Source organism: Raphanus sativus, chromosome 6 (assembly GCF_000801105.2).
Source record: "Raphanus sativus cultivar WK10039 chromosome 6, ASM80110v3, whole genome shotgun sequence".
NCBI classification, from domain to species: Eukaryota; Viridiplantae; Streptophyta; class Magnoliopsida; order Brassicales; family Brassicaceae; genus Raphanus; species Raphanus sativus.
The window spans coordinates 40,153,049-40,179,690 of record NC_079516.1 but is presented as its reverse complement, the minus strand read 5'-3'; the positions used below and the strand labels follow the sequence as shown (position 1 = coordinate 40,179,690).

General features: G+C 29.8%; 2 protein-coding genes and 1 pseudogene across 2 annotated transcripts; 2 read left to right on the top strand and 1 right to left on the bottom strand.

The window, feature by feature from the left end:
* Nucleotides 1-51: 51 nt before the first annotated feature.
* On the bottom strand, nucleotides 52-4,402 carry LOC108809804 (wax ester synthase/diacylglycerol acyltransferase 6-like). Its single transcript, XM_018581947.2, has 7 exons — nucleotides 4,022-4,402; nucleotides 1,591-2,187; nucleotides 1,438-1,504; nucleotides 1,030-1,151; nucleotides 732-941; nucleotides 498-635; nucleotides 52-402 (listed from the first exon to the last, which is right to left on the bottom strand). Exons 1-7 carry the CDS (start codon nucleotides 4,349-4,351, stop codon nucleotides 241-243), a joined length of 1,626 nt encoding a protein of 541 aa, XP_018437449.1. The 5' UTR covers nucleotides 4,352-4,402; the 3' UTR covers nucleotides 52-240.
* A 3,623-nt stretch (nucleotides 4,403-8,025) lies between these two features.
* Nucleotides 8,026-8,144, top strand: LOC130497352 (5S ribosomal RNA; annotated as a pseudogene).
* A 14,082-nt stretch (nucleotides 8,145-22,226) lies between these two features.
* On the top strand, nucleotides 22,227-25,748 carry LOC108812233 (probable pectinesterase/pectinesterase inhibitor 34). The gene is made up of 3 exons (XM_018584431.2): nucleotides 22,227-23,237; nucleotides 23,396-23,532; nucleotides 24,942-25,748. Exons 1-3 carry the CDS (start codon nucleotides 22,270-22,272, stop codon nucleotides 25,637-25,639), a joined length of 1,803 nt encoding a protein of 600 aa, XP_018439933.1. The 5' UTR covers nucleotides 22,227-22,269; the 3' UTR covers nucleotides 25,640-25,748.
* Nucleotides 25,749-26,642: the final 894 nt, after the last annotated feature.

Below are 26,642 nucleotides of genomic sequence, written 5' to 3'. Positions count from 1 at the left end.
TTTATTAAATAGGAGTAAAATAAAAAAATTGATAATCTTTTAATTTGTGTGTAAAAACTTTAAACGGACGCTTATTATAAAATAAAAGAAGTAATAGATATGACACAAATACTAAGGTTTGTCATGGAATCATTTCTTAGTTTTTCAATGATGATTATTGGATAGAGCAACTAGTATATCTATCAAATAACAACCAGAAACTTCGATCCAGTGTTGAGCAGAATAAAGAATTAGCTCAATCTACTGATAAGTGGATCCTCTTTCTTGGACAGCAGTTTTGATGGTTCTTAGAGATTCCTCCCAGTCGTCAAGTAGCTGATGAGGATTACTTATGACCTTGGGATCTACCGTCAACGAAACTGTCATCTTGTTCATGTAACTTTGGAAATGCATCGTCAAAGCCTAATCAAAAGACCAATGAGATCGTAAAATCTTATTAACCAAATTTAAAAAGAAAAAGAAAAACATAAAACATAACGGTTTAGCTAGAATCTTACATGGGGGTGGCCATAAACACTGGGGGCCAGGTAAGTGATAGGATGTCCAAAGAAACTAATTTCTTCGATAGGACCAATCAAGTTTGAAAAGGACATCGTTGTGTTTGACAATACTTTATTTAATAGATTAGCTGTCACCTACATTCATTTCAGTTCATAAGATTAGATCAACGACCAACTAACGATAATAAATGGTGATTTAATTTAATCATGATCATTGTTATTCAAACTAACCTTCACACCAAACGCTTTAATCATGAATTTACCAACGATGAATGTTAGTACCGCTTCCAACGAGTTTTTCTTCCGGTCGATGATCCTTTTGGCTGTTCCAAGATGTTCTAAGGGATCCTTTCGTAAGCCGATAGAAAACGGAAAGACAATGTAACCGATCATATTACCCCATCTACACTTAGATCCTTTATTCATCATATCAGCTAGATCCTGTTTTCACCAAAAAAAAGAGGTTTATTATATGATCATAGTTAAACTAAAAACGAAATGATAGTTAATTGAGCTTATAAGAACTTGCCTGGATTCCAGTGGTGGGTCTTAAGTTTATAAGTAGAGCTGATCTTAGCCTTATTCTTTTAGGCATATCATTTGAATTACTTTTAGATTCTTGATCGTCGCCTACTATCTTCTTCTTCTCTCCTGTTAATTTATCATAAGCTAATTAATATAACATGTGTACGGCAAAGGGTTTAATAAATGAATATTTTTTTCGAACAAAACTAATTTCACTTCAGTTTTAAATCATTAATTAAAAATCAAAATCAATACCAGCCAAATTAAATAAATGAACAATTTTGTTGTCAGTCGTAAAATTGATATTTCACTCTGAAAACACATATCAAATTCTAGTAAGATTATTAAATTTACGCCGTAAATAATTCTATAACATGTATATGTGCATGTATATATGGCAAATAGTTTGTACCATATCTTTTCCCTAAGTATAGCGAGAGACCAGCCTGAGTTACTCCAAGTACAACATCGTTGACAGTCTAGTAAACCAAAAAACAAATTAATACTAATAAATATCTAAACTTAAATCAACACAAATGTAAATACTATATTAAGGGAATCTTACCATCTTCATGGTAGTCTTGATTAGCTTTATGTCGTCTAAGCTTACGGTATGATGGACCAAAGACATCCGTTTAGGCTTACTTAACCGGTAATCACCTTTGATCGGTGTTTTAGTGTCCTTAAGGAACATTGCAGTAGCAATAAACCTCAAGGCATCACAAATCGTATTTAAAACCAACATAACAGAGGACCATAGAACCATAAATAACCACAAGAACCGGAAACCACTCCTTGAAGATCGTGAAGATCGGTTTTGGTACGGTAGGGTCGGGAGCTCGTCAGCGTTCGATGTTTTACGCATGCAAGCGAGAACAAGGGCCATCAGAGACATACCATCTCCTAAAGAGTGATGAAACTTCAAAACGGCAACGTTTTCGGCATCGGAGGTTTTTAAATCGAGTAGGTGAAGCTCCCATAATGGCTTCGAGGTGTCTAAGGGGACCAAGGTGAGGTCGGAGACATAACTCTCAAGAAACTTGTCTGCGTTTGCGTTCTCTATGTTCTGCGTTTGTGTGTCTGGTACGATGACATGATCATTGACGACCACGTTTGTCCGAACCCATCTTTGTGTTTGTATATTTTTGATTTTTTTGTTGACCTACAAGTAATTAATCATTTAAATGTTAAAATTAGCGTAGGTATCTCAAACTAAGAATACCTCCAGCAATGATACGAGAAAGAGATTCTCAAAAAGTGATTATTTGCTAACTAAAGTAAAAGTGATTTATAGGGTTCTAATACCCATCCAAATTCAAATAAAGTTTCAAAAAAAAAAAAAAAAAAAAAATAAAAAAAAAAAAAAAATAAAGTTTCAAAAGTTTTTTATAGAACTCCTACCTCATACTATCGTTGATAGAGGTGCTCTCGTTCAGGGAAGGGAAAGAAAAAATGGTCAAGTTCAATAAAAAATTGTAAGAGCATTTCTATTGCTGAACCCCAAAATTGGGGTTCTTCAAACTTTTTTTTTTTTTAAATATTTTTATCCGATTTAAAAAAAAATAACTAATCGCGGATCACCACATGTACGTAGGATCCGCGCACAGTACAAGAGTTGCTTCTTACACAATAGATTTAAAAGGTGAGAGAGTGTGAGTTTTTTTAAAAAATTGGGTTCCACCAGGCTCCCATCCCTTAAGAACTTTAACAAGAGTTAGGGATGGAGGTGGTCTAAGGACTGAAGGAGAAACATTTATATATATTAATTTTATAAGGGTGACAAAAAATACTTAAGTTTTTGGATGAAAATATTATTTTAAAACATTTGTTTATTCAGTATATTTTCCTAATAAACTTATCATTTGAGTGGAATAAAATGGTACAGTTAAAATGCATTCCTACTAAATTTATTTCTGTAACCAAAATGGAACAATGTTCTCCTATATTTCGGAATGAAATTTCAGAATTCATATTTCCTTCACCTACAACTTTTAATTTTTTTGTAACGAAAATGGAACAGAATTCTCTCATTTTAGAATTTTATATTTTCTTTACCTAAAATTTTTAATTTCCTTTTCCTATTCTAAATATTTATATTGCCTTGTTTAGTTTTATCTACCTTTCTAAGCCAGATTTCACTATATCTTTGAAGCTTTTAATTTTAATAGCTTAATAAAAAGTAACGGTTTTTACAAGGAAGTTTTAAATTTAATAATGTAGAAAATAAATCTACATGAAAAACGTTTATATTATTATTAACTCTTGTATATAAGAAAGAAAGAAAGGAATATACAGTCGTTTTGGCTCAACTAAGAGAAAGTTTCAGAATGTTGGGAAAAAAACTTTTTGTATGAGACTTTCTCCAATAGTTTGCTCTAATTTTTATTCTAGAAAGTGATTCTATATTTTATTCTAATAATATTTTATTTTAGAGTAAAAAATAGAGTAATGAACAAAAAAACAACAACTGATTCTATATTTAGAGGACATCTCGAATTCCATTTTATTTTCCACTCTAAAATGGAGTTTATAGTAAAAGTGCTATAATGATACTCTATTTCTCACTATATAATAGAGTAAAAATAGGTTTACTCTAATTATAGAGTAAATTGTTTTTTCTTTGTTCATCACTCTATTTTATATACTAAAATATAGTACTATTGGAGCAAATTCCAATTCTATTATAAAGACACTCTATTTTACAATAAAAAATAGAACAAACCATCAATGATCTAACAAACAAAAAATCGCCCCACAAAAGATTACCGGTCGAGATACACTATCCAGACTCGACGATCACGCAAAACGAGGTTGAAAAAAAATCAACCAAACTTGTTGGATCAAAAAGGTCTATCCATCAAAAAGAGTTGAAATGATTTTTTCCTGCCACAGGGAAAGCTTATACATGCATATAATTTTATATATACCATATATAAAACTATAAGTTACGATTATTCTAAACTTATGCATGTGTATGCAAAAGTGTTTGGACTGACCATTTTACTGGAGAATCGAGGGTGTCTGATCAAACTTTGCTTTAATCCTTCGATAACCACATCTGGCTCGATCTTCTTCTTAACACCAATCACCGTTATTACATAACAGTTGAATTTCGGTGCGTGGAACACACGCGCCGCCGGACTAAGCGGTTGCTCCTCCTCTTCTTTCGTTTTCACCACGGTTGCCTCTGGTATGTCTCGATGTATCTTAATCTCCATAGCTTCCTGTTCGACCTTAATCTCCATAGTTTTAGGTTCGACCTTAATCTCCACAGCATTAGGTTCGACCTTAATCTCCACAGCATTTGGTTCGACCTTAGTCTCCATAGTTTATCTCTCTATCAATATAAAGCCTCACCTACCTCCTTATATGATGTTTTGGAAATCCTTAATATATTTATTGAGAATCGTTATAATATATAGGTTATGCTATATGTCAGTGACAAAAAGAAAAGGTTATGCTATATGTTATCACTAAAATAATTTTTAAAATTCTTAAAAAAATATTTTGGTACATCTAAACATATACCATATTTCTCATTTAAATTAACTATAAAATTAATTAGTAATATACAAATGTATATTTTTATTTTAAATAAAAATTACAGAAATATATAATATGATTAAAAATATATAACAATTAATATTTTTTAATAATACATATTTGATAATAATTTGTGTATTTCCAATCATTTTAAATTTATATTATTGAAATATATTAAAAAATCACATGAACTATATAATAAATATTTAGATATTTTCCATATGTTATATTTGAATTTGTGAAAATGATTATAAATCACTTAAACTGTAAAATATCTCACATTAAAAATTGTAATCAATAATTTGAATTCTTTTACATTTGTATAAAAATATATGACTTGGAAGTCACATTAAATAAATATTCAGATTAAAATATAATATAATATATATATATATCAATTTTAATATCATTAAATTAAACTGTATGCTATATTAAATAGAAAAATATTTAATTTTGAAAATTAAAATACATATCATATTTGAATGGATAAAATTTAATTAAATCATGAAAATATATTTTACATATTTTCATTATTATTTAAAAATGATTAAAATTTTATTTACTTTATAAAAATTCTTTCTGTGCATAGCGTGGTTTATTAACTAGTCTTTATTAATTTTTAATTAAAAGAATTAATAATTTGAATGGTTCACCTGCTGACTTTAATATAATTTGTGGCGTTTATAAAGTTAACTGTTTTCTACGTAAAATAAAATAATTTAGATTTTATGCCAAATTAGTTAACTGAAAATATTATACTAATTAAGTAATTATATAATATTCATCCTCTTCATAAATGTCTATTATAATGTGTAGTCTCTTCATACGTTAGTTAAATAATAAATCTTGGGTTTAGAAACCCCGAAATAAACTAATGGATATTAATGTTTTGGAGTTAATGTACATATTATATTTTTTTTTATCAACGGTATAGAATTTCATTAGCTAGTAGCCTTGCTGTTTATGGTGGACAAGGTGGAAAAGAGAGTTTATAGATAACAAAGTTAAGAGGGAGCTCTACTGCATATATTTTAAACATCTTTTAAGTCGTTTGTTGATATCTATATATTCCTTTTGTTTCAGTATAAAAATGGTTTTGGATGACCATTTTGTTTTACTCTATAAGTTGTTTTCAAATCCAATGCAAAAAGTTTAACTAGTTAAATAAAATTTAACTAAAAGTTTAAAGTTTTGAAATATGATTCATTTGTCGCTCTTTCTTTATTTAAAGGTTAAACACAAACCAATGTTTTTTTGACTAACTTTTAACACAAACACAAACCAATGTGCATTTTAAAATTTGTGTGTTTTAGGTAAAACAATTTATAATGTAAAAGAATGGCATATAAAAAATCTTATTGCAAACATTACAAAGGATACACAGCTGGTTGTTGTCCAAAACAGCAACAGAGTTTAAAGCCGGCTATCGTTTACAACGACACCACAGTCTGCAGCTGGTGGCTTAATGGATATCTTAGACAATATCTTAAAATAATGGATCATGGATGGTTCATAACTACCTAATAATAAAGTTGATTGATCTCTCCTTTCAAAATATAGTGTTCAGAAGCTCAAAAGACCGGTGACCAGGCTGTTCCCTGTCTTCTTTACCGTTTGTGATTACCTCATTTCTATCTGTAGCCACCAATATATGATCTCCTGAAGTTGTTGTTTGGTACTCGACGCTAAGTTTTGCGGTTACTTTCATACATACATTGTTTTTTTTATTAATCTAGGGTACCTCAAACTTATAGAAGAATTTTGAATAATCCCTAAATTGAGGTGCAGTGCACAGAGACTTTATCCGAATATTTAAATAGTCTCTAAACAATGGATTCTACGTACGTAATGAACTCATGTCCATGTAACTACATGATAGAATATACTTGGTGGAGTGCTTTTGAAGCCAAATTGCTTATTAGCAACCGAAAACACCTATCACTAGACCACTATCACATATTCTTTTTTCCATACATTCTTACAATTATTATAGAACATTTCAGGGTAGTACATTTTGTTGTAAAACAGTTTTATGTTTTTTTTTTTTGTAACTTGACTTTCAAAAAACAGTTTTATGTTGCAATAACATATTTAACAAAATAATTGAAGGAGAGACTTGAAAAATATCTTTGACGATATCAGATTTAGGAGATAAAAGAAGTGAAGAAATTCAATCACTCAAAGTTTAATAGTTCTTTTTTTTGCTAAATAAGTTTCTCTCTTAATTAACCAAAAAAAAAGTCTAGTCGTTATTTTGTAGTAGCGGTTAGTAAGTTGAAGTAAGAACGATAAATATTGCATTATGTTCTTATGGAGAGTGATTCTAGACATTTTTATTAAAATATTCGGAAAAAACTGTTTTACACTTTGTGTTGGATTGGTGCATAATTTTTTTATATTGCTAAAACTGTAAAGCTATGACTATCTTGTGGCAAACCAAATTCCTAATCCTCTCGCATAAGCTTGGAGAATAACCTATTATGATCATTGCTGTCTACCATTCTGATCAGCTAGACCGGTGTCAATGGTTGTTTTCCATGCTTTCTTTGATTGTGTTCCCGTCAAATTGCATACAATATTGTTTGGAAGACATATCGAACTATGAAAATGCATCAATCATGTTTCAGTTTATATCAAGGAGAAGTTGTAGAATTGATTTTGCTGGATCGGGTAGCCAGTGGATAACAATCTTGTGTCAACCATTTCCGGACTGTCTTCCAGTACTGACATGTGAAGAAGAGGTGATTCCTCGTTTCCAGAGGATCATAACAGATTATCTTAGAGCATTTCAGCCTCGTCTCCGAGTGATTGTAGGCTGATTCTATTAATGTCATGTACATTAAGGTGTTGAAAAACTCAAGTTATCGTTGCGGGCTGTAAATTCCGGTCCATTAAATTGGATTTAATAAATTATAATCTGGAGGTCTAAAAATTAAGTACCTGTAAAATCAAAGGAATGGAGTGAAGTTGCCATGAACTGGATTCACAAAAAGTGAATAACACGATCAAACCTGCAGTTATACCAGCTGTTATTCTTGAAGTCGCCGTGTTCAAAATAACAACAAAATGATTTGACTCACAACGACCAAATTCACCAAAGTAAATGACAGTAAATGTCAATTAGATTCATTTGTATTTTCATTTTTTAACTTTTGTATCCATCCAGAAGTCATCAATACTCAAATCTTTTATTCCATATTTTCTCGTGACTTTTGGTCTGTCTTGTTTACTTATTACTCAGTGGCGGATGCATCATAAAGTTTTTGAGGGGACAAATCACTATATAAATATAAAAACTAGAGTGAATTGGTTTAAAATTCTAAAAGAACGATGAAATTAAAAAAATGCATATGATGTATGTGTCTATGAAAAAGGTGTCATGCTGTGGAATTTGAGGTATTAGTTTAATTATGGTAAAAGTTGAATGTATGAGCTGCAATTTCTCTAAAAACTAAGGAGGTGCGATCATACCAGCACTAATGCATCGGATCCCATCAGAATTCTGCGGTTAAATGTATTTGGGCGAGAGTAGTATTAGAATGAATGATCTCCCGGAAAATCTTCGTGTTGCACCCCAATTAAGAAAATCCGTGACAAAAAAAGAAGAAGAAAAACTAAGCTTAAAATGTAACTTTTAGTAGAATAAAACATCTAAAATTTGGACATGTTACAAAGGATTTCAAAAATTTATGGGGGCAAGTGCCACCAACTTAGTGCACTTAGATCGCCCATGTTATCACTTACTCTCTTTATTTTTTAATAAATATCACTTTGATATTTTTACATAGATTAAAAAAGTGAGGAAAATATATGTCGGTTACTTTTTTTTTTGCTAAATATATGTTGGTTGTTATTAATTATATTTTTCTAATCAATAATATTTAAGATAAATAAATTTATTTATTAAATCACTGCAATTTGCAATTAATTTACAACTAAATAAGTATAATTTTCATTAAAATTGTAAAATAACATTTTTGTATCACAAAAAATGATAAAATAACACTTATCATGAAACATAGAGATTATTAGTTAGCTTGGATCAAACATATAAATATTTATTCAAAAACTATTATATTTTTATCTATGTTAATAAGAAAAGCAGTTTTTAACAACAACCAGCCATACCTTGATTTTTTTATTGATCGGCTAAGTTTGTATTCCCGTAATTACAACCCTCTATATTTTTTAACTAAACAAAAACTTTTGAAGTTGACATCTAATTGCTAATATCGAAGTACTATGAAAAAGACATATCATTTAAAGAGTAATAAGGTTTACAGGTTCGTTGACAAAAAAAAAACGTTTACAGGTTAGAGTAACGAACGGAAGGTATAAATTACATAACAACTTACAAATACATTGATTGGCCTCTTTGGCGATACAAAATTTAGGCATGAAAAGAAGTCAAAAAAATCACTCAAAACTTATAGTTTTTCTCTTTTCTCTTTCTTTTTCTTTTTTAATTTTGAAAACCGCTTATAATTTTGAGAAAATTTGCAACCTAACCAAATTTTTATCAGAAATAAAAAAATATAGCATTGATTTTGACATAATTTAGTTTATAACAATTTTTCACCAATATTGTCCAGTATTACTCTTTGTTTTTCTAAGTTATCGGTGAAAGAGAGAAGAGAAGTGATGTCATCCATGATTTATAACTTATGGACAAAATAAAAGTTGCAAAGTTGAACATCAAATCAAACGAATGACATAACTACATTCAATTAATCACAACATACATAAATTCAATTTATGAAACAAAAGATGGAAGAACTGCGGTGAAAAAAAAAAGAACTAGCGGTGAAACAGCGATGCAATAAGTGAAAACATTTTTCCATAGATAAGGGGTTCTTTAAAAATATTCAATTAATTACAAAATCAAATCAAACGTATGACATAACTACATTCAATTAATTACAAAATAGATGGTCCATTCCATTTACTAGTAAATTAATAAACTTGAACATCATATAAAATAATATAGAATTTATAGTTAACTGATAAAAAAATTGTATGAAACACTTACAATAAGATATAATTAGATTTTGACCCGCGCTTCGAAAGAGTGGGTATTATTTTTCACTTTTATAAAATATATTATTTGTTTGTAGTTATTAAATATATTTATTTTAGTGAAACTTTCTTTATAATAAATTCGACACATATAATGTTTTTGGTAAACTATGTGCTTCTCTCGCTTTGTTTTATTCTCTCTCCAATCAACATATTTATTTGACTTTTTGTTAAAATAAATGATTTTAGAACGCAACTGTACAATACTTTTATATTGATATTTTGTTTAAACAGTGTGACATATTTATATATTAATTAAATATTTACATTGTAATTTAAACTAAATTTTGTATATTTCAAAAATATATTACTATGTATTTTTATGTCAATATCAAAGCTGGATAAAAAATTCTAATCTGAAGAACCGAACCGATCACGATCCGAAAGAGTAATACCAAACCCGAACCAAAATTGATTAAATATCTAAATTATTCAAAATTTTGATATTTAGACAGCCGAAACCATAACCAATTCGAACCAAAGTTTTTTGGATATCAAAATGTATCCGAAAAGATATATATACTTATATATATTATTATTTTTAGTTTTAGTGTATATAAAAACACCCATAATATATATGATACTTTTAGGTTGGTTTAAATATTTGAAATATATAAAATAATTAAATATAAATATCTAACATAGTGGAAGTACATTCAAAAGACCAAAACTATTTAAAATAATTATTGATTTTTGATCCAAAATTTAAACCAAACCAATTTTATGTTAAGTTTAGATATTCTAACATATGTTATTCAGATTTATATACAATATATTATTTTATTTATAGATTTTAAGAAATTAAAAATATATAATGAATTTAAAAAAAAAATTTAAATGGGTTATCGAACCCGAAGTGAACCCACAAAGATCCGAATATAATTCGAACTGAAATTTAGAAATATCTGAATGGGGCTGAAATCTTTGACCTCAGAAACACAAAACTCAAGCAGATCTGAAACGAACCCGAATAGATACTTGAACGCTTGGCCCTAGTCATAATTCGAACTGAAATTTAGAAATATTTGAATGAGGCTGAAATCTTTGACCATGAAAACCCGAAATTCAAACAAATCCGAAACGAACCGGAATGGATACATGAATGCTCAGCCCTAGTCACTATTATGTATCATATATATGTCATCATATAATTAATCGTATTGGTCCATCATATAAATAATATAATAGCATTTCGTCGTCAAAAAAAAAGGTCCATCATATAAATAATCATATAAGTAATAGTATTTTATATGTATCATCTTATAAATAATCATATATATTATATTCTTAAAGTTTAATGTGAATATAAAAAACATGGTTTATGGTATATAAAATTAATCTTTTTGTTGTATTTTTTTATATATATTGAAAACATTTTTTAATAATGGTTATTGAAAAATATTTTAGTAAAAATAAATTTTTGAATATATGCATATTTTAAATCAATTTTTGAAATAAATCAACTTTAAATTATTATTTTGATTTGAAATATGTATATAAAATTTAAATTTTATTTTATGATTATTTTAGACAAAACAATGTTTTTAGGTAATTAGATTAGTCTATTTTGTATATTTTAAAACTGATATAATGGATTTCTAATTTTTATTAATAACATAAACCATTTTTTTTCTTCTTGACATACTTTTATCTATGTTTCAAAGTTTTAATTTTTTGCATTAGTTCTCTATGAATTATTATTAATTTTATGATAATTTTTTTTTTGAAAATTAAACTCTTGAAATTTTTATATTTGACTTAAAATAAGGTAATAATATTGTTTTTAAAAATTGTTTTATATAATATTTATATTTCAGTTTGTGTTTTTATTTTCACTATAAAGAATTGTAAATATAGTGACAGAATTGTAAATAAAAAGAAATATAGAAAGAATGTTGTTTAATTTATTATAAAAATAATGGTTAAATGTTTAAATAAAAAGAAGTATTAAATATGTTATTAATGTTTGTAAGCAATTCTCATTTGTTATTAATTCATTAAAAATACAATGGTTAAATGTGTAAATAAAAGAATCTCTACTATCCATATTGCCAAACATATCTCATTTATTATACTATCCTTATTTCCAAACATCTCCAATTTGTACTTCAACTTTAATAATATAGATGGAACATATCATATCATGGTATAGTACATATTAGCTCAAATAGAATGATATATTAGAAATAGAGTTTGTTTATCTGTGACCATCTAAGATTACTTCTAATAATCATTTGTATTCAATAGAATATTAGACAGCATGAAACAAAATTATAATTTAGGCATGTGAGCATACTCTTTCATCATACAAGATTATGCAAATAAAAACATAAAATGGGACTATACTATTTATATATTGATTAAATTATCAAATGGTCAAAGAGCATTTCCATTAGTGAAACTGAGCTCGATTTCCAACACAAAAATTAATTGATTTAATTTTTTTCCGTTTGATTTTTTTTGAAAAAAAAAAATATATATATATATATATAACCGAACCAATCGCGGACCGCCACGTGGTGTGGAATCCGCAAAACAGTTAAGAAACATGTTCACAAAAAAAATATTTGCGATACAGGTTTATGATTTTGCGTGGAATCCACAATTATTTTAATTTTCTTTTTTTTATAGAAAAGTTAAGAGATTGGGGTTTAAACCCCTGATAGGAATGCTCTAAGAATACTACACTGTGTATGCCTTAAATTAGAAAATAGAATAAAACTGGAGTGTACAGTCACTATATAAAGATACAATGGTGGTTTATCAAAGATCAGGATAGATATGAAAGATGTAGTGTTAGTGTTACAGATTTGGCCACCTTGATGGTGGCCGTAGTGGCTATGATGATGGTAGACACATGATGGATGTAGACACGAAAGAGTTGATGGTGATTATAAGCCGTGATGGTTGTTACGGGAGATGAGGTGGTGTTTGAAACGATGGTAGAGTGCGGTAGTGGTTACAACAGTGACAGCGATTACCAGAATGGTAATGGTGATTACGAAACAATAGATGGTCGTGATTTCGGATGAAATCGTGTCATAGATATAGAAAGGCACTATGATAATGGTCATAGTGATGGTACGATGGTAAAAATGATCTGATAGCTATGAGTTTTTAAAATCAATAATAGTTAGGAGAAACATTTACCAGAAAAAAATAAAACAAAAAACAAATAGTAAAGATAATATAGTATACTAGTTTCCTACTTGTAAAAATGTTAGAGGCTTTTATTCTTTTATTAGTTTCCTAGTTATAATTTGTTTGGAGCAATTTCTCTGTAGTTTTTCTCTTAGTAACAAAATTACAGTGCTGTTTTTGTAGTAATGGTTCGTAAGTTGAGTTTGGCCCACTACAGACTCCAGAGTCTTGTGGACAGTGATTGTAAGCCCATTTCAATTAGAATAGAGACGTGGTTAAATACTTAAATCCTATATCAGTCTTTGGGATCCAGAATAATCCTGAGTTTTTTTTGCTAAAGTGTAAATCTATACTAATAAAGTTGAGTTTTTATCTCCTTAGGGGAAAAATGCCATGTGGCATTCTTCTTTTAATAATTAAAATATTTTCTCAATTTTATTTAATGTGTTTTGGTGTTAATTGTGATTAAGTGTTAATTTATTTTTGTTATTAACAATTTATTATAATGATGTTTTACTTTTGGATTGGAAGTTTAATTTATTATGAATTTTATGTCTTAATTTTTTTTATATTTCATAACTCTTATGTTACATATTTTTTTTAAATACTTTAAACTATTTTTTAATATTTTATATGTCAAATAAAAATACAAAAATGGAAACTAAAGTTAAGTATTTTCAAAATTTTTAAAACATAAAATAGATACATATGGAAACTATTACTTTATGTTTGAAAACATTTAAAATATTAACTTTAGTTTTTATATATTTATTTTCATAGCTAATATATTATTATATAATAAAATTAATTTAGTTACTAAACCGCGGTTCATCCACGGTTGACCTAATAATTCAGAGACCCGGTAAATTGTCCGGTTCAATGTCCGGGTCGGGTGTCAAAACACTGGTTTATAGGGTTTCTTTGTATATGATGTTGACGATGGAGAATGAAGCCTCTACGATTCTCTTTCTTTAACGCAATCGATGTAACCGTCATATAATCAATCCAGAAATTCCACTCATCCCACTCTAATAATGTTTAGTAATTGATGGTGTTTCAAGTCCAAAAGAGTAACATTTGGTCTATTGGTATTGACACATAAACTCTATGGTATCTTTCCATGTTACACTGTGCAAGGAAACCAATAACTTCCCTGATGCATGCTATCCGTGTTTACATTTTAAAAACCGTGAACATGATTAATATACTCTTAAAATTTAACTAAAAAAAAGAATCATTACTTCCAATCTGAGAGAAATTTAAAAAATGTTGCCTGGTTGCTAAAGTTATTTAAAATTGATGTAAACCACACACCACTTTCACCATTAATCCTTTGCACCACACTAACCATTTATTGTCAAAACCATTACTAAATGCAACAAGTCAGCAAGCCCGAATGTCACAGATAGTTAGAAATCGTCTTTCTCATGATCGTTATAGATGCTAACATCCCATTTACTATTTAACAAATTGATTTTTTACTAGGAAGATTTGGTAAAATTGTTCCATTCCGGTTAAAATAGAAGTCGTCCATTAAATAGAGGAGCTTAGAAACCATTTATAGTTTTTAGATGAAATACATATTTAGATTCATATTAAGATTCATTGATATTCTAAATAAGGGTGGATAAACAAAAAATTTGTTATGAACACACACAAAATCTTCCATTATAACAAAACTAATATAGAAAATAATTTTATGTTTCTTATTTTAAAATACATATTTTGAGAGACTTTGAAACCAAAGTAACACGTACAACTCGCACCTCTATATTTTAAAAGTCAACATGGTTATTTTAAAAATATATATTAGATACTCACCAATTATTTTACAAAAAATTGACACTTCACCCTTATTTTTTTATAAAATTTATAAAATTTAAAACATATTCCATCTTTCTATTATTTGAACTAAATATATTAGTAAAAGTTTTATAGTTCATGTATAGTTATTTTAATAATTAATAATATAAGTATGTTCTCTATATAAAACATAAACTTTGTTTTATGTTGAAATTCCAACTAAATTAGTTTTGTTATGACCATCAGCTTTTTATTCTATTTTTATTAAATCGATTAGTAACAACCACTTATGCTATTACACTTTGAACTAAACAACTTCAAACAAAGTAATGCACTACGGTCACTAACCACTATAAAAAATATTAGAAAATATCATTTTTAATATATTTTTATTTTTATATTTAACATATTTTATTTGTTAAAACCATATAATAATTTATAAATTTATGTAAAAGTATAACATACGAACCCGGCGCGTAGCGCCGGAAAATCACTAGTATCATATAAACTAGAGTTTAACCCGCACATTTGTGTGGGTGTTTATCATTTTATAAAATTTGAAATTATCATAAATTTTTTGATATATGATTTACATTTTAATGTTATGTATTGTATAAATATTAAATTCTATTGTTTAAGATTCTTATTTTTATTAATATATAGTGATTTATTTTATGTATTTTACCTTTTTAGTATATGTTATTACATTTTTTAGTTTGGTACATATAATGTGAAATAATAAAATCAAGAATATTCTTCAACATATGATTTTTAAAAACATATAGCTGTAGAAAAAAAATTTAACATATCTTAATAACTTTATTTTGGTATAAAATATTACGTAGTTAAGAAAATTTAACCCGTTTAATGGTAAATGATAATTTCTTTAAATGAAATAATTTTAAAAAATTAAATAGTTTAATTTACTAATTTAGTTTACTTTCATATTTTTATATAATACTTTTATTTTAACATAATACAGATTATAATTATAAATTTATAAGCAATTAGCATTGAACTTTTTTGTTTATAATAAAATTTAATTAATATTTTATTATTAATTACGAAATTAATTAATTTAGAATTTAATATAAATATTTTCAAAAGTTTAGTAGGATTTTGTTAGATTTCTCAACAGATTTTGTTATAACTAAAAATAAAATTTATATTTATAGGTAAAATATTAATTTATTATTAATATTCTTATTAATTATTATATGATATTATGTAACTAGTGAAATAAACCTATTATGACTTCTAAATAGTAGATAAAAATGGTACTTCTCTTTTAATAGAGAAGATGAAAGGAGATTTGCCTAAGCAACATCTTGGTTTTGATACATCATGACAAAAAGAAAGAAAAAACATGATGGATCAACAAAATAAACAGAGTACACTTCAATCACTTAATCTTGTGGTTGTTTGAAAGAACTTAATAGGACTTTTGTTATAGTTTTCTACTTTTATTCGAAGAGTCTTTGTTGTATCTCTGACACATGTTACGAGTTACCACTGTTTGTGGATTCTGTTTCAAAATACAAAGGATATCAATTTGATACTTTCGGTAAAAGAATCAAAATTACAGTGTGTGGACTTTTTTTTGGACAGTGATTGTAAGCCCATTTCAATTAGAATAGAGACGTGTGGTTAAATACTTAAATCCTATATCAGTCTTTGATTGATCCAAAATAATCCTGAGTTTGTCTTATACTTTAATCTCGTGGTTGTTTGAAAGAACTTAATAGGACTTTTGTCATAGTTTTTTTTTTTTAAACAGACTTTTGTCATAGTTTTCTACTTTTATTCGTAGAGTCTTTGTTGTATCTCTGACACATGTTACGAGTTACCACTGTTTGTGGATTCTGTTTCAAAATACAAAGGATATCAATTTGATACTTTCGGTAAAATAATCAAAATTACAGTGTGTGGACCTTTTTTTTTTGCATCTTATCTTTGTGTCTTAAACTTACAAGTTGTAATGTAGATTGTTATGTATTGATATCCGCACAACCAAATCACATGGCATGTATTTCCATCATCATTATTATCATTATTTTTGCTATCATTATTATCAGTTTATCACTGTTTGTTAAATGACGTATTTCCATTATACGTTTCCTTCGTTGTTGATATTATATATATAAAGGTCACATGTATGACTGTTATCGAACATGACATAATATAAGGATTATTAAGGCGGAAGCTAAATAAAATATAGCTGGATATTGTAATGTTTCTTTTTTGACAAACAGGATATTGTTATATGGTGTAGCATCATGTTTTTTTTTTTTTCTAAAGAAAGGGTTAAACCCGGGTCAATGATGACACAAGCCTAACCCCCGGGTGGAGGTACAGCCCACGGATAGACCCTCTCCTGGGCATTCAAATGAGTCGAAAGCAATGGACCCATATCCGTGTGGCCAGTGGGAATCGAACCCGGGACCGTATTGAGGCCGAAGCTCTCTCAAGTACCACTAGGCTAACCCCACTGGTTGTGTAGCATCATGTTGATATGTTTATATTATATTATATTGTGTATATCCATGCATGCATAAAGCTATGGTAAAAGACCCAAATTATATTCACCTTTTCATGAAGCTCTTTTCTTTTCATGAAACTTTGGTTTATTCGTTTACTGATAAATGTTGATTGATTCGCTATATCATATTATTCCTGATGAATAAGTTATTTTATTTCCTATACATGAATGATTTACAACTCTATTTTTAAAGCATCTACTTTATGTTTTGTAAAAGGAGATGATGACTACTTTTCGTTTGCTTAACCCCGAATCATAAAGTTAAAAGTGGTTTGAACAAAAAAGAGAAAAAAGTTAAAAGTGGTATACCAAGAAAATGAAAAACAACTACTGCATTCAGCGTTTTAGTTTACAAAAAAAAAAACCCCTACTGCATTCAGCGTTTTATCTCAAGACAAAGCTACTATATACAAATCCATTTGTGCGAAAACCATGCACTAAAAACATAATAAGAAAATCTATTATAGTATACTAGATCGAATCCTTAGTGGAAAATTTGTAGTCGATCAAAAGCAAGTTTAGATCAATAAAAGTAGATCATGATTACGTGAAAGGATTTTTAACTAATCACTATATAGTGCAATTAAATTTATTAAATGGAGTATGATAATATTAGGTCGCTACAAAGCGAGAACCCAAGAAACAAAACCTTTGGTGATAAGGTTTTGATTGATGACAAAGCTTCAACTTTCTATGTACTAAAATTCCGTGTGCAATAATTTAAATAAGCACAAAACAATATCATATATCATTAGTCCTGGTAAGTTTACACTGAAATTGTATAGCAGTCTATTAATAAATGGTTGTAAATTTATAATATCTGAAAATATTATATAGAAAATTACTAACAAAGAAGATCAAAGTAAGGAGTATGCCTGTCTATACAACAAAATCCACCTCATAGAGGATGATGGGTCATGTGATAAAACGAAAGAAGAAAAAGGTTTAAGCAACTGCCTGTTCTAGAAGACATTTAATTAGTTTTGTTGATTTATATGTAAATATAGCGAGACCATTTAGATTTGGCAGGTCTTTACTCCGCAAACACTACTAGAATAATCTTTATCTTATGGGCTATTAAGTAACTGGCTCTTTAGCATTCATGTATTACTTGCATGCTGTACCTCTTCCTACCTCTAACAAAAGTTTTTTTTTCGGTATCAATTTTATTTTTGTATCAATTCTTTAAGAAACCTATAGTCTGTAATTACAACAAAAGTATTTAGTATAGAATATATGTAAATTCTAATTTTCTAAAATTAAATATTTATAGTAGCAGGATACCATGTTCACGAATTTTGAAGATCTTAATAGAAGCAATTTTAAAATAAATTTACAGAAACTTTTTGAGAACAATTTAAAGAAATTTTGAAGGAAACAAAAAAAAATGCATGCGATCTACCAAATACATATGATGAGATAGCATAAAACTATGAAAAAGAGAAAAAAATTTGGGTTTAGGAAAGTCCTAAATAAAAATATTCATAAAGAAATGTAAGAAAAAACTATTATTTAACAGATTAAAGCAGAAACAAAATACGAAAATGTATTATAGAATCTCCTAATTAAATAAAATTGGTGTCCATTTTTATCTTCTTGTTGTATGATTGTGTTAATTAAATAAAAAACAAAGTTAATTTGTGAATAGATCATTTTCATTGTGAAACACATTTATTATTAGTTTCTCCATTTTCCAATTTTTACATCATATTAGTTTTTTTATCATAAACAATAAACTGCTAAAGTGCTGTTAAGAAATATGTTAAAAATTTAAGAAATCCATAGAGAGATGGAGAAACAAATAAGAAAGGTCTTATAAATGTTTTCAATCAAGCAAGAGCAGTCTTATCTATGTTACCTTTCTCATTTCTTTTAGATCAACTTCTTTAAAAAAAAAAAGTTAAATTTACTCAAATAATTTTTTTTTACAACAAGTGTAGCTTTGTTTTAGAGTTTATGTACTCTTAAATTGAATTTGAGAAACAATTTAAACCCTCGCCGTTAAAGCTCTGGAAAACTTTCGACCCTCGCCCACGCACAAAGAAGATATGCGATTCCTTACTCCTTTATTAATGAATTATAGCAAAGATGCTGATGACTGATGCGCCTCTCCATGTTTTAGATCAACTTTTTCTAATAGCATATATTAATAAATTTACCCAGAGAAAGTTCTCTACTACGTTTAACAAATGTGTATTTTGATGATAAAATTTAAATGAATGTTACATTATTTATAGCTTATAATATTACTTTTTGAACTAATAATACGGCTTATGAAAATCAAACTGAAGCATATAAATTTTTTGATACAGAACTGTCACACGGGATAAAAAAATAGCCGCAATAAATCAGAATGATTTTAGTTTAGTTTGGAAGTATTTGATATATATTATTTAACTTACTGCCTAAGTTAGCAACTTTAAAATATTAAAGAGAAAAGAGAACATGACTTTCCAAACATTATTGAGCATGTTCTGATTCTTCACTAACCATATTAAACAGATGGCATAGTCACTTTAATTACACAACACAGACATCTTATCTATTCATATTCTTTTTAAAAATCCTTTTAATCTTTATTCTTTCACTTGTAATTGTACACTTTGTTGATCACTAAATTTAACATTTCAACAAAAACATATTTTTAGTTAATTAACGTTCATATACATCATCTCTTGTACAAGTAGATATGCTAAATGGATATGCTAAATGCTAATTGTGTACGTTAGTCCAAGTCTCGCCGCATTGTAAACTAAGAAACAAGATTATATACATTCTTAATAGACAACAATTAGTTACTTACATAATCGAATTTGCCTAAGTTGCTAAGTCTCACAATATCATTTAATTTGTAAATTTTATGAATTAAGTCCGAGCAGTTACTTATAATAGTTTAATAAGAAATCGAATGATGCTTGCATACAGAATTGGAATCTCTAATATACGGTGTTTTTAAAACCGGATCGATTAGCAAACCAAAAATAATTTGGGTCATATATCATTGTAGTTTGAGCAGGTTCGAACTAGTTTGATCGGATTTAATTAGATTAAATCGAATTTAATAATACTTTTAAATAATTTATATTCTTTTAAAAATATATCATATCAAATACAACGTTTTAATAGCTCTAATATTTAAAACTATTTAAAAATAACAACTAAAATATAACAAAAAATAAACTAATTTAATAGTTCAAATCTAAAATTAGTACGAAAAAAATTTAAAATTTAGTCTCCAGATTTTTATCACTCTAAATCTTCATAACTTTAAAAAAAATTATACACATCAGTCAAGAAAATATATTTTGAAATAGAACAAGTGTTTTGTTCTTTTATAAGTTATACAAATTTCAAAACGTAAATGTTTCAATTATTAAAGTATTAATACAAGTGCTTATGAAATAAAATTTAAACAAAGTGAGAACTAGACTAAAACAATATCTTGACGTGAAAATTGAACTTTGTGAATCTTGTGATTATGGGTTATTGAGAAGTTAATACAAGTGATCATACAAAAAAAAACAAAGTGAGAACTAAAAAAAAATATCTTGCCTTGAAAATTAAACTTTGTGAATCTTATGATTTGTGGATTGCAGATAAGTCAAAAGAAAAAGACGAAAGACGATAATTTGTTATTTTTCATAAATCCTATTTTTAGTGTAAAAGAAGAAAAGTTAATTATTTTATTAACAAAATTTTGGTTTATATACGAATTCGGGTTTGGTCGGTTCAATGGATCATTGCTTCTCGGGTTTTCAACCGTTTGATGTGGATTTTTAATCGGTTCTGCTGTAGTTGGATTTTGACATTAATCCAACATGAATTGTTGTCCGGTTCATGGTTCGGCCCGGTGTGACTGTCGATTCGATCCGAGTTTAAAAACACTGCTAATATGGTTATATGGATAATATAATATATGAAAAATTTCCTACAATTCAATTTTAAATAATTTTTGCGACAGATTATTTTCTTTTGATAAAAATATTTTTAAAACCAAAAAAATGATATGCTTTTGCATCTTAATTAAGAATGCAACATATTAAAAAAATTCCAGCATGTTCGCGATCATGCAAAGATCTCAAACTCAAAATACAAAGAGAAACAGTTTTATACGAAGTGTTCAGATCAATAGTTTTATTTTGTTCAATGAACACGAAATCTTTAATTTGATTAGTATAATTTTGATTGATAATTAAAAAATAAAGAAATTTTACGAACATTTATTAGAGTAATTTACCTATAATTAATCTAAATCACTGGGTTCAAAATTATGTCAAAGTTTGAAAACAGAAAAAGAACAACGTGAGATGTCTATGTAATCAGAAACAATGGGGACTTTTCTAGTCGCATTCTGGCATTAGCTGAATCGTGTTTTCTGTTAGATTGATGTTGAAACGATATCTAGATTTAACTAGTGACTGTTAGCTGTTAAGAGTGTTTTATAAACTGTTTCAAAAGAGTTCTAAAATAATAAAGGAAACAATCGTGGGACTATTGTAGTTTCACTATCATCTCTCAACAAGTTTAACCTTGGTTGGTAGGTGCCAGTTCACGTTCTTTAATAGGCACACATTGCACACATCTAATGTAATCAATTTCAAGATTTATTTGTACATGTTTTGCAATGTATTACACTATTACTACACGTTTCGAGCCAAAATGATTGAGCATGGTATTTATAACCAATTATTTCTTCACCAACATTATTTTGATGTGTACGTATTTATTGGAAGATATAAGATAAATCATCTATAAAATTCTTATAAAGAGTTCTTTATTTTTTTTTTCTTTTTTTGAACATTATAAAAGAGTTCTTTCACTGAACTTTGTTGTTATTTTGTAATATTCTAAAAATGTGACAGGTTTTGTTTCAATTGAATTGATCTTTTTAACTCATGTCGACCAGTAACAAAAAGCTCACTAACAAACGAAGATTGACGCAAGTAATTAAAAACTCGAACACAATAAAAATAAATAAAGCAGTTTTATTCTTATGTTAAATGAATGAATAAATGACGCGTGTCCCACCAATAATCACCACCACTCTCTCGTTAATACACTTCTCTCACTCATTACTCATATATATACGCACTTATACGTCCTTTAGAACGTAAAATCACAATAGACTATAACGAGAAGAATATGGGGTACGAAAGGCTCGAACCGTCGAAACCAAGTGGTTCGGTCACAACCACCACAGCTCCGTCTCCGAACCTAAACCAACCCCCCACGACATCACAACCGGGTAACACTAGTCCGAGAAGAAAGAAGCTTCTTGTCTCATCAATCGTCGTAGCTTTCGCACTTATCCTCGCCGCCGCGATTTTCGCCGGAGTCCGATCACAAGTCAAGTCATCCCAACACGTTCCAGGCCTGGCTCGAAAACCAAGCCAAGCAATCTCAAAAGCTTGCGCGTTGACTCGCTTCCCCGAGCTATGCGTTGACTCACTCATGGACTTCCCGGGCTCCCTCGCCGCCTCCTCCCCTAAAGATCTGATCCACGTGACGGTGAACATGACGCTCCACCACTTCACCCAAGCGCTCTACTCGTCCACCTCTTTCTCCTTCCTCGACATGCCGCCACGCGTCCGCTCCGCCTACGAGTCCTGCGTCGAGCTGCTGGACGATTCGGTCGACGCGCTCTCACGCGCTCTCTCCTCAGTGGTCTCCGTCTCCGGCGGCCAGACGAAGCCGCAAGACGTGATGACGTGGCTGAGCTCGGCTCTGACGAACCACGACACGTGCACGGAAGGGTTCGACGGGGTCGGCGACGGCGGAGTGAAGGATCAGATGGCGGATGCGGTGAAGAATCTCTCGGAGCTCGTCAGCAACTGTTTGGCGATATTCGCGGCGAGCGGCGACGGCGACGATTTCGCCGGGGTGCCGATACAGAACAGGAGGCTTTTGGAAGTAGGAGGCAAGAAGATGAAGTTCCCGAGATGGACCAAGAGAAGAGAGCGGGAGCTACTGGAAATGCCGGTGTCTCAGATACAAGCTGATATCGTCGTCTCCAAAGACGGCAACGGCACGTGCAAAACTATATCGGAAGCTATCAAGAAAGCTCCTCAGCACAGTACTCGCCGGACTATTATCTATGTCAAAGCCGGAAGGTACATTTACGGTTTTACCCCTCACGCATCTCGTGTTTTTTTCTTCTCGATGTTTGGTTTTTTTAACTGTTACGTCCGTGAATATTAACGAAAGTAACCTCTCGTGTTAATTATTGCGTTATATCTCAGTGAATCTTTTGTGTTTTTATATTGGGAAGGTACGAAGAAAAGAACCTTAAGATCGGTAGGAAAAAAATTAATTTGATGTTCGTTGGAGATGGCAAGGGTAAAACTGTTATTTCTGGAGGGAAGAGTATTTTTGACAACATTACCACTTTCCACACGGCGTCGTTTGGTAAGATTTATTCCTTCCCCTTGCTCCTCCTTTTTACCAGACCTTTTTCACTTTTTGAACTTTTTGGAAATTATAGTACGATAATGATAGAGAGTTAAAAGTAAAAGAACACGTAAATCCAACATTATTATTACAATTAAGCAAATACCAAAAGAATAAACTGAAAGGTCTTTGTAGCGTCATAATTGAAAAATTAAAAGATCCTTTTTGTGGCAATTACAAAATAAAATCTTGAAAAAGCTCACTGGCGGTCAACATTTATGTATATAATATATCTCGTTTTCTCATTGATTTATTAGTACTGATAGAGATTAAATATTATGTAGTATAGTTTTGACCGAATGTGTTAATAAACAAGTTGAGAAGGAGAAGATATATTCTAAGGAAAGTTCTTGGAATCAGATACTGTGATGGGGGCCATAAGCTAGCTGTATGGATTTAGCATTGATAGGTCTAGAGCGTCCGACAGATTCTCTTAAAAGTCAGAATCGTTTACAAAACTAGTTGTCTTTACCGCTTGTGTTTTATTCTGCATATGGATTATGCCCCACTAAAATTTATAATTAGTAAATTTCACCGTTTTTAGCTAAATAGTAAAATTAATTGATCCGACCGAAAAAGAAAAACTTTGAAGTTTGATCTGAGCTTTTAATGCTTTGTAGTTGTATTACTGTTTTGGATTGAAATTTCAACATGATTAGGATTGAGTTCGGTTAGGTAACACCCTTACACTGAATCGAACATCCTATGTGGTGCTACCGCTTATCCAACCAAACTTACATGCATGATGTTGTGGTCTTAATGTGCATTAAGTGCACTGTGCACTCTACTATACACTACTTAAATCATAAAACATTCTTTGGTAAAAAAAAAAAAGTTTAAATGTAAAGTAATACACTCATGACTCATCTAATACTCATATGCACATCATTACATAAGGAAATGCATGTTCCACATATGCTAATATGTATGTAAATTAAAATCTTCATAGAGATATGCAGTTATATTTATGCATACACATCTAGAAGGAAAAACACGTTCACATGTACCGTATCCTAAAGTTGGAGGTAGGCCGCCCAATTACTGACCCACATATTTGTATGTATATATATACATCCATGATGCGAGACAGACAAGAGTTCAATTAATTTATGTTTATAATTGGATGTGGGTCATGGCTGATTTTGTGGTTGGACGCGTTTAGAGACCACTAGTTGCATTAACATTTCTAGGTAAAGACATTTACAAATACTTACTCCATTTAAGCTTGTCTGACTGCTTTTGTTGCATTTATATCTAGACATAAAACACTTACTCACGATGAGGTGACTTAGTTACATTGGTTTCTTATGTTTATTAAAAATTAAAGCGATAATAAACTCAATAACATTTTATTGATGATTTTTCAGCCGCAACTGGAGCTGGATTTATTGTCAGGGACATTACATTTGAAAATTGGGCTGGTCCAGAAAAGCACCAAGCAGTGGCCCTTCGCGTTGGAGCTGACCATGCGGTGATATACCGGTGCAGTATAATCGGTTACCAAGACACACTCTATGTCCATTCAAACCGTCAGTTCTTCCGCGAATGCGATATTTACGGTACAGTCGATTTCATCTTTGGTAATGCAGCTGTAGTGCTACAAAACTGTAGCATCTATGCACGCAAACCCATGGCTCTTCAGAAAAACACAATCACAGCTCAAAACAGAAAAGATCCGAACCAAAACACCGGAATATCGATACATGCCTCAAGAGTTTTGGCGACATCTGATCTTCAAGCGACCAATGGTACTACCCAGACGTATTTAGGCCGGCCATGGAAGCTATACTCTAGAACGGTTTACATGTTATCGTATATCGGCAATCATGTACACACCAGAGGTTGGCTCGAATGGAACACAACATTTGCTTTAGATACTCTATACTACGGTGAGTATTTGAACACGGGACCAGGGTCGAACATTTCACAACGTGTGAATTGGCCAGGGTATCGGGTCATCAATTCAACGGCTGAGGCAAACCGGTTTACGGTGTCGGAATTTATATATGGTTCGTCCTGGTTGCCTTCAACCGGGGTTTCGTTCTTGGCCGGATTAAACCTTTAGCTAGAGGAAAATAAAGTGATTTTCTTTCCGATGCATTGTTTCATTCTTACGTCCCTTATACTAATGGACATATATGAATAATCCTATATATATAAATTAACTTTTTTAATTGTATGGTATTTCCGATATTTGTTATTCAACAAGTGATTCGACGATAATTATATCTGCAATATTCTTTGCAATTCGGTGCGATGAAAAGTAAACGATGAGTGACCACTTTGATTTTACAAAAAATATTGAATAGAAATATACATTTTATTTTGCCATTTAAAAACAAATATAAAGTCCAGCAACGCTTTTTTCAACCGATAGTGTTTCGATAGCTGTAACGAATATTCAAATATGCATTGTTTACAAAATAACTATTTTACAAACAAAAAAAACAGAAATGTGAAGGTAACTATCCCGACGGAGACGAATCAAGGTCATGGCCCACGACCGTCACCGACTATGGGATCCACAATTTTGGGAACTTTGGTTCCAGTTAGTCCAGGTCCGATTCACTCACTAGTCAGCATTCAGCAATAATAATGTCATACATCAAAGTGTTCTCTTATGTTATACTACATGATATATAATTCAATTTAAACTGAAAAGGAATTGAAATTACAAAGATTACCTATTATCGACATAACCTACTGTTTTGGTTGCTTAACGTGAAGAAATTAATGAATTAGTCAGACCAAAAAAATGAACAAATTAGAAACTTAATAGTGAAATAAAATAAAATAAAAGTCGCCAAACTATAGTTTTTTTCCGTTTTTGTTACAACATCATCCGCCGAACTATAATCATGGGTGGAAATGAGTGTATATGATTATTTTACAACCGTCCTATTGTCTCCAGTCAATTATTATCATGTGATATGTAGGTGTTTACTATATAAAAACGTGACGCCAGCACAAGCCCAAGGGACAGATTCATTGAACAAAAATGGTAATCCGCATGCTACTGTTGGCTGTTTCTATGTAGCTGGTTTTGAATGCGATTTTCTCTAAAAAAT

What these genes read in the sequence shown, in the direction of transcription:
- LOC108812233 (XM_018584431.2), top strand. Translation starts at nt 22,270, where the DNA reads ATGGGGTACGAAAGGCTCGAACCGTCGAAACCAAGTGGTTCGGTCACA. An exon ending in ATCTATGTCAAAGCCGGAAG is followed by an intron (nt 23,238 to 23,395) that starts GTACATTTACGG and finishes TATATTGGGAAG; the next exon opens with GTACGAAGAAAAGAACCTTA. An exon ending in TTTCCACACGGCGTCGTTTG is followed by an intron (nt 23,533 to 24,941) that starts GTAAGATTTATT and finishes ATGATTTTTCAG; the next exon opens with CCGCAACTGGAGCTGGATTT.
- LOC108809804 (XM_018581947.2), bottom strand. Translation starts at nt 4,351, where the DNA reads ATGGAGACTAAGGTCGAACCAAATGCTGTGGAGATTAAGGTCGAACCT. An exon ending in CTCGATTCTCCAGTAAAATG is followed by an intron (nt 2,188 to 4,021) that starts GTCAGTCCAAAC and finishes AATTACTTGTAG; the next exon opens with GTCAACAAAAAAATCAAAAA. An exon ending in GACCCACCACTGGAATCCAG is followed by an intron (nt 942 to 1,029) that starts GCAAGTTCTTAT and finishes TGGTGAAAACAG; the next exon opens with GATCTAGCTGATATGATGAA.